The sequence below is a fragment of the Centruroides vittatus genome, unplaced genomic scaffold (genome assembly GCF_030686945.1).
Source record: "Centruroides vittatus isolate TY-2023 unplaced genomic scaffold, ASM3068694v2 contig_1422, whole genome shotgun sequence".
Lineage (NCBI taxonomy): Eukaryota > Metazoa > Arthropoda > Arachnida > Scorpiones > Buthidae > Centruroides > Centruroides vittatus.
In genome coordinates, this window is record NW_027120892.1 from 719,604 (window position 1) to 734,121 (window position 14,518).

The window sequence follows — 14,518 nt, forward strand, 5'->3', positions numbered from 1 at the left end:
TGAGTACATTTTTGGGACAACCTGTATTTTATTCCCTAAAACACTGTCCCTAAACGAATAATAAAGTTAGAAAGAAAATATAACTTTTGTAAATAAATTACAACATAATATTTTTATTATGATAACAATAACAATACGGTAATTATTAATTTAAAATTTATTTTTCAGTGTAGAAAATTTAATAATTTTGCGATATTTGGGCTAATTTCTATTAATGAGTTATGAGGCAATCCGCTAGACGAAGTAAAAACCAAGCGATAGTTCAGCTATTGAGGAGGAGCGGGAATTGTTTACGAATAAATATAATTTAAAATTTTTATAAAATGTCTCTATTTAAGAAGCCAAATCGTAAATTCAGACAAAGAGTAACACATAGCGATTCGGAAGATGAAGAAATTAATAAAGATAAACTTGATAAAAATGATATAAACGATCAAGAAAAACCTAAGCCTAAAGTCAATCCAAACTTCGGTAAAGAAGAAAATGAAAACACTGATAAGAGCAAGAGAGTTGGAACTAAACTTAGTTTTCACGATGAGGAAGATGGTCAGTATTAATTCTCCTTTTTATTTAATATGAATATTTTTTTAAAACATTAATTATTGAATGTAAACAAATTATAACTGATGATGAAATTTTGGAATTGACTATATTATCATTAGATTACACAAAATACAATATAATTATTATTGGATTATATAGAATAAAATAATTTCTGCAAATGCTGCAACATAAATATTTTAAAGGTGTTTGATTACTGTAAAATTCCATGCCCCCAGAAATAATGCATTTCCTAATAAAGATGCTTTATTAAAAGACAGTTAAGCAATTTCCACTTGAAGTTAGCTGCTGTGTAGTGAGGTTCACAAGCACTGAAGACAGAAGTTAAGATGGCTGCCATCACAAATTATAAACATATGTATTTTGCCCCAAATGAAAATTGTGATGTACAAAAATGTATTTTAAATTGATTATTGGAAAAATTAGAAATGTCTTCAGATTTATTAATAATGGCGAATGCATATGTTCTGTTGTGGTAGATGGTTCATCTAGTTAGCCCCAATGGCAGTATTGTGTTTAACAACTTAGCCCACATGACTGTGCCAGCTTCGAGTAGCCCACTGGACTGTTTGTAGAGTGCTTGATGTTATATAGTTTTAGAGGAGTATGAGGACTCGCCCCCACCTGGGCACTAAGGTGCGAGTGCACGCCTACATATAAAGCAAGGAGGATGGTGGGTAGACTGATACATGTTAAAAACTGATCTTCGGAGACGAATATCACGCAAAGGGTCACCAATTGTGGGGTAGTGGGATTTATGTAAAAAGTACGAAATAAAATATTGACTTTGCTCCTTAGACTAAGTATAGATCAATGGCTCCAACTACAGCTGTTAAAGCATATGTCTGGCCCATATAGCATTTTTTCACTCACATGTTTATCGTTGACATTTCAACTAATTCAGAGCATATAAACTTTTGAAAAATCAACTGAATTAATAAATTTTGCAAATTATTTTTATAAAAACCTATTTAAAGAAAAGAGTTTGTTAAATTTTTAGAAGTCTTAAAAAGTTTGCCTGGAAAATATATTTTCTTTTTTTCTTTTTTGGATTTTACAAATAATCCTTTTGAAAATGAAATAGATTATATAAAATGAAAATATCAAATATCACTTTGTTCAATGAATATGTAAAGATTTAAATATTGGGTGCCACAAAATTGTTTCCAATTTTGAAAACATTCTTTTGCAAAAACAGTTCACATTGATTTATGTCTGTTGCTGTTCAGAAACAAAAAATCTTAATCTTACTCTTAGTCTTTGACTATATCTTTAATACCAGGCCCCAGATATGTGGCAGATCATGTGGCTCTTTTCAGAAAAAGGTTGGGAGACCTTTGGATTATATACTTCAGAGTTGAATATTTAAATGTCTCTTAATTTTATACAGTGAAATCTCCATTAATAAACTCCCTGAATAACAGACATCTCTACTTAAAAGACATTTTTACAATTCCAAGACCTTTCAAATACAGCTCTTAGACAAAAAATTAGAATATTCACCTAACTGAAAGTTTAGTGTACATTTTCTCATGAACAACACAGTGTGTGAAACTTTTTTTGACATTACATAAACAGTGCTTATGTATATTTATTATATCCATTAATCAGAAATTAACTCAAATTGTTTTTGTTATAAATGGAAATGAAATGACAAAGAAATAGAATAACAGTTTGACCATGACAAAAAATTAGAACATTAGCTAAATGTGGGTTAAATATAGGAAATACAACAAAATAAACTTAATATTTTGTGGCATCGCCATTTGCCATAATTACTGATCACAATCTGTCGGGCATGCTGTGGATTAATGTTTCACATTTGTTTCTGGTGATGCAGTTTCAAATGTGTTGAATGCACGTCACTAGTTCCTTGGGCCTTAGTTACCACAAGAGAGACAAAACAGGGATTCGTCACTGAAGAGAATGTTATTTCAGTCATCTTGTCCCCACATGAGCCTCTCTCTGCACCATCTGACATGTGCTTGTCATTGCTTTTTTGTTAGAAATGGCTTCATCTTGGGAACACAGAAGTTGAAGTGCAAGTTACGCAACCTTCGGCTAGTAACGTTCACTCCAGTTGTTCTCTATTGTGCATGCAAGTGTTTAACGCTTTTAAAGTGGTTTCACACGACAATCCTTCTCAAGTTTCTTTTATCTCTCACAGTTGTTACTTGTTTATATCCACATTTCTGATGTTTTTTAGTTAAAACTTGGACACAGTTTTGTTGTTTCAGTACTCTAGAGACTGTTGGCTGCAAGCACTTTACATAATTTGCAATTTCTTTTTGTGTTCTTCTTGCTTTGTGCAAGGTTATGATAGTATCTTTAGTTCTGTCACTGATGTTGCACTTACACCCCATGTTGTACTGTTATACTACTCTGCCAGCAGTATGCAAATTTGCATTACAATTTAATTACTATGGCTGTTTGTCTGGCTGTTTTTGCTAATATTCTAATTTTTTGTCATTTCATTTCCATTTGTAACAGAAAAACATTTGAGAAAATGTACGCTAAACTTTCAGTTAGGTGAATGTTTTAATTTTTTGTCTAGGAGTTGTAGGACATCTATTATATTTACCTCTAAATAATAGACCCTCCAAATAATGGATGCTGTCATTCATAACCAACTTTATGAAAACACAATGTTCCACCTTCAATATTCTGAAAGAATTAATGACATGCAAAATATTTTAAAATGAAAACGAAGAATTGGTTCAAATACTCTTTTAGATGATGAATTTTGACTGTAGGCATGAAATAGAGACTGGGTTAAAACAAGAATAGTGGAGAAGGCGGGTTGCAAAAAGTCAAACAATATTCTTTATCTGTTAGAAAATTCTAATCTGGTTAAGTTGTCAATCACTATTTATCATCATTCATATTAATGTTGTTAAACTTCTGTCTTATTGTTGGAATTAAGTTTATGGCACTGAGAAACCATAAACTTTTCTAGAGTTATATATTCATTTGACAAGAATTGTAGTATAGTAGTAATGAAAAAGAAACTTAAGATCATAAATGCAAGAAAACTAAATATCTTTCCACCCTTCAGAGTGGTCAACAATCTCCTTCATGACATGACCTTTGAACTTTTACCAAACAAATGCTGTTGTCATAACCACTTTAATGGCTTTGTGGTGACTAAAGTACAATTTTTACTGAAAAAACAAAAATGTTTGAAAAATTAACCTACTTGATAACTACAAAGCAGACAAATCTCTGTATTGATTTTTATTAGTTGCTCAGATCATAAATGATGTTATAAATGTAACAGTTCTGAATATATTTCCCAACCCTTGAAGTGGATAGCACTTTGTAAGTCGACATTTGAATGAGATTCAATTAAAACAAGATTTTTACAGCTGAAAAAATAAATAATATATTGTATATATATATTTATATATATATATAATTATAAATGCTACATATACTTTTTGGTACATTTACATTCCTAATGCAAATTTGATGTTTTTGTAATCCATCATATTCTCCATCTATATGATGACGAGGGTTAAGATATAGTACAGACACCAGCATGTACCTTTGAATAGTAGACAAACTTCTCGGTCCCAATGGTGTCTGCTATTTGAAGAGAATACTGTATATATTTTACAATCTACTTGTTTTTTAAATAGTCATCAGCTATATATATTGTTTACTCACCAGCTGATTAATAATTATATTATAATTATTAATTATTATATTAATTATTAAATTATTTATTAATATTATAATAATTATTATTAATTATTAAATTATATTATAATTTTAATAAGAGATGGTGCCTAACACCTAACTCTAGTGCCAAATTTATTTCTAATCTATTATCATTTATCCAAAATTTAGCTCGATCATTTATGGCAGTTGTTGGTGTATTTGATTAGCATGTGTTTCAAAAAACAAAACTGTTGTATTCAAACCAAAAATAAACTGCTTGATAGGACGTATTTTTCACTTGTGCTTGTTAAAGAATGTATTCTTCACTTGATTCTTTTTACAAAATAGCCTATTGTCATCTGTTAAATTTATACAAATGCCCAAGTAACAGCTGGCACATATGCCACTTAGACTAAAATTTTTAAATAAAAAAATATACATTAAATATATATATTTTTATAATATATATTTTTCTTAAAAAAAATATTTTTTATATATATATAAAAACATTAAATAGTTTAGTTTGCTAGAAATATAAGTATTATTTTTAATTAGCTTATTCATGTGATTTATTTGATTATTATGATTTGTTTATTTTTATTTTTTAAATTCTGATTCAAAATAATTTGATGTTCTAAATGTTAATCATGAAGATGTATGTAATAAAGATGAACAAAAATGCTTAGTTGAACTACCAAGCAATTGTTGTTTTTTCTGATGTATAACTTCTGAAGACAAGTTAGTTTATTTCATTAGTTGTTTAGTTTCTGTTTATAGCAAAATATCAAGTAACTAAAAAAGCTACTGATTTGAATATTAATTATGTAATCTTCATTGTAGACTGTACATTATTGTAATTTCTCTTTTAAATTTACACTTTTACAGCTATTTGTTGTACACACTAAAAAATTTTAACTGTGTAGTTGTTTACAATAAATGCAAAAACAAATGTTAAAATGTCAGCTTCAAATATAATTATTTGAGAATGCTTACTTCATGAATTTAAACTTGGGACAAATGCTGCACAAGCTTCCCAAAAGATAGGCAAAGCATTCAGAGAAAGGATGGTGTGGGAAACGCCGGGAGGTAGGACAGAGTCGTACCTTCTTTTTGTTGGCGGACAGGTCGGCAAGACCCACCCCACTGTCAAGGATGGCTAAATTTTCCAGATATCCCGACTTGTCGGGAGCGGGTAATTAATTGTCAGGTCGAGTGGAGGAAGTGTGTAAGTTCGTCGATAAGTTCAAGGCGATATTCGAAGTAACGGAACCACGAGGAAAACAAATAACGATTTATTTAGACGGTAAACAGATACAAAAGATCTAACGTGTTCCGTTTCTAACCGCGAGAGAGAGAGTTCACAAATGCGGGGGGATCATACCTCTTCCTAGGATTAGTCGAAGAATTAGCTGTAATCGTAGGGTTAATCGTCTCTGTTCTCCGGTCGTGGAGGGAAGCGGGAGGATCAGGCGGGCAGTTCGTCGTCGGCGGGCTTTGGTGACTTCGTGTCTCGGCCCTCGCTTCTCGGGACGGATCCTACGGGTCGGGTGTCTTGTGCGGACCTTCAGCGACCCCGTTCTCGGCGTTCTCCCCCCTTTTATACCCCAGTCTCATCCGCTGTGATCACCAATCGCGATGGAGGGGATGAGTCGAGTTCCTTGACTCAGAGGTTAGATCCAGGGAGGAGGGAAGTGAGTTTGCCGGCGGAAGACTGCACATCCTTTGAATCTTGATCGCTATCTCCCGAGGGGTTTGAACAATAAAATGTAAAACGGACTGGTCAGTTTTACCCGGTCGTCACAATGGTTAGTAAATTTACAACTCAAAAGAAAAAAAATTGCTTTATGAAGAATCTCTTTAAGATATATCCTGTAAAGGTTTGCTACAGTTGTTGATGACAACAAATGATTGCTGTTAAGTCAGATTTGAGTCACACATGTAGTCAGCTTGCAGAAAGATTGGTATGTAATGAAATCATTTGTCTGCACTTGCATTGACTAGAAGTAGTATTCAAATTAAGTGAATGGGTTTCATATGAATTCACAGAAGAAAACAAATTCCATATATTTCCAGTTTCTCTCTTGTCATAAGAATGAGCTGTTTTTGGATAGATTACTGACAACTGATGAAAAATAGATTATGTTCTGCAACACTAAGTAATCTTGTCATTGGCTATCTTCCAGAGAATATTTGAACCTTTCATATCAAAACTAGAATTTCATAACCAGAAGAATTTATTATATATGTTATGGACAAAGTGATTAATATGGGCATTATTCATAATGCTGGGTCATTACAAATAATGACCAACAAAATCGGGCATTGTAATAAATTTCAATAATTTATCAAATTGACTGGTCATTATGAATACTGCTATCATCTAGTCGGGCAAAGTGATGATAATACATTGAGGAGTGATCATCCAACATATTCTAACCAGTCAGCACTCACATCTGAGTTGCGCATGTGTATTGCGTTTAGTACTGAATTTGGCGGCTGTCACAACTGTTTGTGCTCTCAATGGATTCCTCTCGGGGGGAAAGCCACCGATTGTTTAATGTCACTAGTTATTTATTCATGGTAGTTCTTGAACACACGTATCAATATCTAGTGATGTTAAACAATTGATGGCCTGTCGGCGGCTCCCCTCTGGGAGGAATTCGCCAACAGCACAGACAGTTTCCACCACCACCATGATGGTGCACATAGGAAAAATTTTACCATTTAATTAATATAGTTAATAGTACTTAGTTTTAAAAGATTAGATGTTCTTTTTAAAATACTTTGAAATAATTCACAAAAAATAAATATTTCTAAATGAAATAAGTGGAGTTTTTTTAATCAAATTAATTAATTTCGCACAATTTAAAATTTGGTACTAAATGTGATATGCACTCAACGTGAACAATTGGCAACTCAGAGTGCCAATTGGCTAGTGTATGTTGAATGATCACTCCTCAACGTATTATCAGTTTGCCCGACTAGATGATAGCAGTATTCATAATGACCGGCAAATTTGATAAATTAATCAATATTTATCACCCTGTGCGCCCTTTTTGGTCATTATGAATAATGTCCGATTAATTACTTTGTCCATAACATATATATATATTTTAAACAAATTGTAAAAAATACAAAATATTAAAGACTTACATGAATAACAGTATTTTTAGTCTTCCTTGTCATTCTTCCCACATATGGGTTTTTACAGTTTGTTTAAAAAAAATATTTTGTTCTGGATTTTTTAGAATTTTTTCATTATAATGTAAAATTTTATGGAAAATATCTGAAGTCACAACTTTTTACCCGATTTACGTAAATGTAGGTGGGAGAAGTAGCCTATAAGACCTTTGACTCTACAATGTTACGAGGGCTGTTCGGAAAGTTTGCAGCCTTTCCTATATGCAGCGCTGCAATGAATTTAATTTTTGTCGGGAATAATTCAGCCATCTTTGCTAAAGATACAATACCAATTTCCGCTTGATTTATCGTAAAGTTTTGCCACGACAGCTTAGCAGATAATCAGTGTGCACATGCTTTGTCAAAAATGGAGAAGACGGAGACTCATGTAGTCATAAAATACCCGACGAAAAAAGGGTTGACCCCATTTCAAATCGAAGCTGACATGGATGAAATTTTGGGAGAGTCTGCTCCTTCATACACCACTGTGAAAAAATGGACAGCCGTTTTTGAATCTGGCAGAGAGAGTGTGGAAGATGACCCTCGCAGCAGACGGCCGTTAACTGCTGTCACTGAAGAAAATATCGACAAAGTTTATGATTTGGTGTTAGTAGATTGCCGTTTGAAAACATGTGAGATAGCTGAGACAACAGTCATCTCTATCAACCGAGTGCACCACATCCTAACTGAAAATTTGGGTATGACGAAGGTCTCAGTAAGATGGGTGCCACATCTGCTGACCGCCGAACAAAAACATGTTAGCACTTTGATGTCAAAGGAGTGTTTGGACTTCTACCAGAAAAACCCACAGGATTTGTTGCGTCGGTTTGTGACTACTGACAAAACTTGGATGCACTACTACACTCCTGAAACAAAAGAACAGTCGAAGCAATGGAAACACCACAGTTCACCACCACCAAAGAAGGTAAAGACAGTTCCATCAGCGGGGAAAGTGATGGTCTCGGTTTTTTTGGGATGCTAAAGGCATCATCTTTATTGACTACCTAGAAAGAGGAAAGACCATCAATGCTGTCTATTACTGTGAACTTTTGGAAAAAACTGAAGAAAGAAATCAAAGAAAAGAGGCCACACTTGAAGAAGAAAAAGGTTCTGTTCCACCACGATAATGCACCTGCACATTCCGCCAGAATCACCGAACAAAAGATAAACAAACTTTGCTTCCAATTAGTTCCATATTTACCATACTCACCTGATTTGGCCCCCAGTGACTTCCACCTTTTTTCAAACCAAAAAAATTTCTTGGCTGGAAAGAGATTCCACTCAAATGATGAAATCATCTCTGAAGTGAACGAGTATTTTGCACACCTTGACAAATCGACCTATTGTGATGACATAAAAAAGCTAGAACATCGCTGGAATAAGTGCATTGCTAACAAAGGAGGGTTACGTTGAAAAATAAAGTATTAACATTATTTTGTTTGTTGTTCTATTTGAGGCCGCAAACTTTCCGAACAGCCCTCGTATATTCTGTAGTTGTGAAAAGAATGACAAGAAGGAAGACTACAAGAATAATGTTATTCATATAAGTTTTTAAAATTTTGTATTTTTTACAATTTGTTTTAAAAAAATATTTTGTCCTGGATTTCTTAGAATTTTTTTCTCTATAATTAATAATGTGTTTGGTGGAATATAACAGATATTGTTCTGTCCTCTGGCCAACTAACCACATGGAAAGTTTACTGTGTTCAGCTGCAGAATGTGCATGAGAAACTTTTCCAAAAATAGCCAGTACTGATTAATTGCAAAGGTGTTGTATTTCTTCAAGATAATGCAAAATCTCACACTTCAAGAGTGACTTGAAAGACACTTTTTAACTTTCTTTGGAAAATTCTATTCATCTCCCATATTCACCAGATCTCTCATCATCTGATCTTCACTTTTTTTTTTTTTTTTTTTTTTTATCACTTGACAATCACATGTGTAACTGACAATTTCAAAATTGAGAGGAATTAGAAAATGAGTTGAGTGTGTGTTTCTAAGACAAAGAATTTTATAAGAGGGGAATTTATAAACTTGTTTCTCATTGGAAAAAGTTATTGTGAGATTGCTTATTTTTCAGAATAAGATATTCTTGTTTTATTTTTATGAATGTTTTAATTTTGTCTTAAAGTGTATGATAATGTAAGATTTTATTGTTCACTTCTATATTGTAAATTTTAATTTTGTTAAAATTTATTATGCAAAGGTGAATAACAAATTAGATTAAAAGCAAAAAATTAAAGTACAAATGTTTTCTCGGAATTAAAATACGGAGGTACTAGTATGGGAAAACTATTTTCTAATTATGATACAATAGTCTTTTTAGCCTTTGCCTTATAACTAGAGAACATTATTTATGAACAGAGTGAACAGGGTGAATGTTATAAGTCAGGTTCAGGCTTATTGATGTCTTGCTAAGATATAGAAGTTTTGGAAATTTATATAGCAGGTGGGCAAGCAAGAGTTCAGTGGGAGCCAAAATGTAGGTTTTGCAAAATGCATGGGAGCTGCAGTTCTGTACTTTCGTGGTGGATAGTATGGTAAGGCTGGGAAGTATAGCACTTTCAGCAAGTAACTGAGTATGCGAAAGTGTAACTCTTTTTGAGTTACACTTTCGCATGTAACTCAAAAAGAACCGCATTTGTCCATGCCTGTTATATAGTCTCAAGTCTGTTTCTCAATTACATGGTTCAGATTGTAACTATATTATTGAGAATTGTAACTATATGGTTCAGATTATTTATCTAATGTTTGAAAACATTTGTTTATGTAATATACAGGGTATTTCAAAAAAGACGGGCACAATTTTTAAGGGGTGGAAGAACACATCAAACAAACATTTTTCCTCGTAGAATGTGTGGTTGAATGTGAAGTGTTCTGGACAAACACAGTAATGCCATATCTTCTATCAGACTGCCTCACTGGGGAAAAGTATTGCATTTTTCTGCAAGAGGTCTCGCCATATTTGCTGCAGGACATTCCATCAAGCATCCAAGAATGCATGTAGTTCCAGCACAATAGAATGCCAGTCAATTTTTGCACTTAAGTGCAGGACTACCTAAACACTACATTTTCTCACAATAGATTGAGCATGATGGCCCATCACTTGGCCCACAGTCTCCTGAGTTTTTTGTGGGACACCTCAAGCATGTACAAGCATGTATGATTGAAACTCCTAAGGATTTTGTTGCCAGATTTAGTGTCACTGCTGCAGTGCACTGAAGTGCAGGACTACCTAAAGTAGTGTTACTGCTGCAGCCATGCACGAGATGCCCAGTATTTACTAAAATGTATGGATTCACTTTCAATGTTGTGAAGCATGTATCATGGTCACTCTTTTCAGTGATTTTTGTAATTATCCATTATGAAAGATTCTTTTTCCATGTTCTATCATCAGTCATTACTGTGTTTGCATCTCTACTATTTGACCATGCATTCTATGATGAGAAATATTTGTTTTGGTGTATAGTCTTCTGCCCTTTAATGTTTTTCCCATCTTTTTTTTTGAAACACACTGTATTTATAAAATTTGTTTCTATAATTAAATAATGTAAAATGTTTTATTGGTCAATCTTAAAATTTTTTATTTTTTTTTTGTTCCTTTTGATTATAATTTTTAATTTTGTATATGTTTGTTTCATTTAAATTTCATGTATTTGGGAGATGACCATTTATTAAAATGAAATTTCACATACATGAAGTCAAAATATATATATGTATATATATTTAATTTTCTTTGTATATTTAACATAATTTAAAATTTTTATAGTTCAATTTTATGTTACTACTATATATACTGTAATTTCATGCAGATAATGTGCAATAATATATACTCTGCAGAAAGGTTTTTTTTGTTATTCGATCAATAAATAGCTAGTTATTAGTAAGAAATTACTACTATGCAGAAAATTGCTAGAATGGAAATAAAATCTTCATTTAACATGTGTCTGCAGAGAAGACATTTAAAGTGTGATGCTTATTAGAATGCAGTTTAGCATCTCAAGCATTAGACAATACAGTAGGATCCTTGATATAATCAGACTCATCACACATGATTTCAGGTTTATGCTATTAGCAATCTGAAAGAAAAGAAAATATGTTTTATTTTTGTTTATCCTATCCAGTTTTGGTTATTTAACTGTGTACATGGTGAACCCAGTCAAAATGTGTAGAAGGATTATACTAGGCTTATGTAGATCTCATTTTAAATTGGACTTTTAGATTGAATATTTTGTGCTTAGGATTTTCCTAATGTTTATATACAGAATAAGGCTCCTGGTAGGGTATGAGACTTTACTCTCCTGGCTGAAATGATTGTTCTTACAGAAAGCTGTTTGAAAGGTCTGAAGATATAAGTACAGTAGAGCATCGATTATCCGACTCAATTGGTGACTGATGTTGGTCGGATAACTGAAAAAACGGATAACCGAAAAGTATGAAAAAATATATTATTAGTATAGTATATTAGTATAACCCATGTAATTAGTATATTAGTATATCGCTATTAACCTGCTTCGTGTTGAATTTTCATCGATGTTAAGCTTAACAAATTTTTTGTTTTTAAATAATAATCGTCACTATTGTATCGTTAAAAATTATTTCTTTATTTTGCACAAAAGAAATACAGTACTGTACTGTATATTAAAAAATACAAAACAAAAAAATATATATATTCGGGTTACATATTTTACATAAAGTAGGCCTATACATTAGAAAAAGAACTCCAAAATTCTCTTTTGCTTCACAACTGACACTCATTTTTTTGCCGCTAAGTCTCGCACACGTTTTAAAAACAGCAGTTCGATAGCATCATTAAATAATGGCTTAAATGGTTTAAAAATACTGGCCTCCCTTTCATGGTCGAGTCAGTGTTGCCAGCTAAAACATGCAAAAATTTAACAAAAATAATATTAAAGTAGCCAAGACATAGCCAAATATTGTAGCGCCACATCACTAGCGGACATTTGAATTTGCCGACTAGAACGCGGTCGGTTAACCGATGTGACGGTTGATCGAGGGTCAGATAATCGATGCTCTACTGCAGGGGTGGCCAACTTTTGTGCACATAAGATCTACTTTTTATCGTAAAAATGTGTTGCGATCGACTTGTCATAGGCATAGTCTAAGTGGAGAGGGGGAAGTGTGAAATACATACTATGTTTATACACTGTTTCAGTACGAAGTGCACTCACTGCTTATGAGTCGAGTCATAACTGCATGCATACAGTTGCGTTCAGTTACAAATATAATACATTAAGTCAAGACATCGCTAGCGATTGACCAAAATTGGCTTGGCGATCGACTTGTTGGTCACCCCTGCTCTGCTGTATTCACTTTTCTTCATGAGCTTGTTTAGTTGGAGGGTAAGATGTTCAGTGAAGATATTTCCTTTTGTAAGAGATCAATGTCAGGTATGACAATGCAAAGATCATACAATCTATGAGAAGATATCATGTTAAGAAAATTGAATGGATTCTCAGAAAGCAAAATTCTACTAGATACAAAAACCTGGGTACCAGTTTGATTTACTGTGATATCATCTTCCTAAAATGTTTCAAGGAAGCCATCTAGTTTTGAGAGATGTATTCACTTCTTTCATATAGTATTAGATAGAAACATACATTACTAGATGTTGAAACACCCATTACTGAACTGATTTTGCTGAGGTCCATAAAGAATTTTTCTGATGGAAAACTTCCCTAAGAATACATATATGTTCAACTAAGCATAAGAACAGGCTTTTTTGGAACAATATTAAAGTGCATAAGGAGTAATCAAATAAAAATAGTATTATTATACCTAAAGCTATTGGTGGAAATGATACTATTTTATACTTTTTTGTATTGTATTTTGTAAAGTATTGGTGTGAAAAATTCAAATGATTGTTTTTCGAATTTTGTAAGTTTAAAAATATTGGTTATAATTCTACTCATTAGAACTCTTTTAATACGTTTTTAACCAGACCTCTGAACAGGGTTGAAAATATTTGTTTTGATTAAACTAGTGCTAGAAAAGTGTGTAAGGTGTAATGTGATTGGTATATTTGTTTCCAGTTTTTCTACAAGTGTTTTATACTGTCTCTCCTTTAGCATATACCCTATATCTCATTCAATTAGTTGTACTCTCTCTGGTTATCTTTGCCTAGAATTTTGTTGGAAAAACAACTGCAAAAGTTCATCATCTACATTATAATATCTTAAGTATCAGTACTTCTTTATAGTATTTTATCCATAATGCATGGTTACTTGCTTATGGGATATTACTCTAATAAATAAAGAATATTTAATTGATTGGTTTTTGAGTTACTATAATCATTCATCGAGCTACAATCTTCTTTTTACCAAATGCATGATTTCATGTTCAACAATGTCAAGAATTTGCAATCTCATCATCTTGGAATATATATCTTGGAACTGACTCATCTTATGTCTGTGTGTGCTGCTTTTTTGATTAAAATGACAGATGCAAAACAAAAGAGGGCCAATGAGAAGCCCTCTCTTTGATGGTGTTATGTGAGATGATTTTAAGATAATTCAAACACTCTGTTTTTCCTATGTTCTTACCTTGGGTAATTTTATATTCTAGATACATTGACTGATTATATGGTGCAACTCAACATAGATCAATTTTTGGAGTAGGTAAATAACAATCTGTATGGATTTCTTCTTTTGCTATGACTGGAAGGTAGCAGTGCTATATATTTATTGGACTGATACATCAACTACAGAGATGTACACATTGCTGCCAGAGAATATAAAAAACTGGAATAACATTCTTTCTACACATATCAGCAGATTCTTTCTGCATTTACAGCCCTTACCCATCAAGTATTCACACTTAGTTCCAGCATTCTTAAGAGATGGAATACATCAAAGAAATAGCTATGCAACATGAGTAGTCCTTGTGGATGAGTGAGCAACGTAATCAATAAGTACGGCTACAAAAGTCTGCACACCAGCACACGAGGCAAATGGACTGAATCAATGTTGTTAATTACAATGAACAGCAAGAGCAATACATAAAAAGATTGCTTAAGTTACTAATACTAAGCTATGCTACAGAAGAAATCCTGGTGTATACAAGAAACTAAGGAATGATAAAAGATGAAGACCATTCT

General features: G+C 32.7%; 1 protein-coding gene across 1 annotated transcript in view; it reads left to right on the forward strand.

Moving 5' to 3' along the window:
* Positions 1–239: 239 nt before the first annotated feature.
* Positions 240–14,518, forward strand: part of LOC136968257 (PAX3- and PAX7-binding protein 1) — a 101,377-nt gene continuing 87,098 nt past the window's right edge. The window contains exon 1 of the mRNA XM_067262244.1: positions 240–546. Coding sequence (XP_067118345.1) covers positions 324–546 — 223 coding nt within the window. The 5' untranslated portion in view covers positions 240–323. The remainder of the gene's footprint in view (positions 547–14,518) is intronic.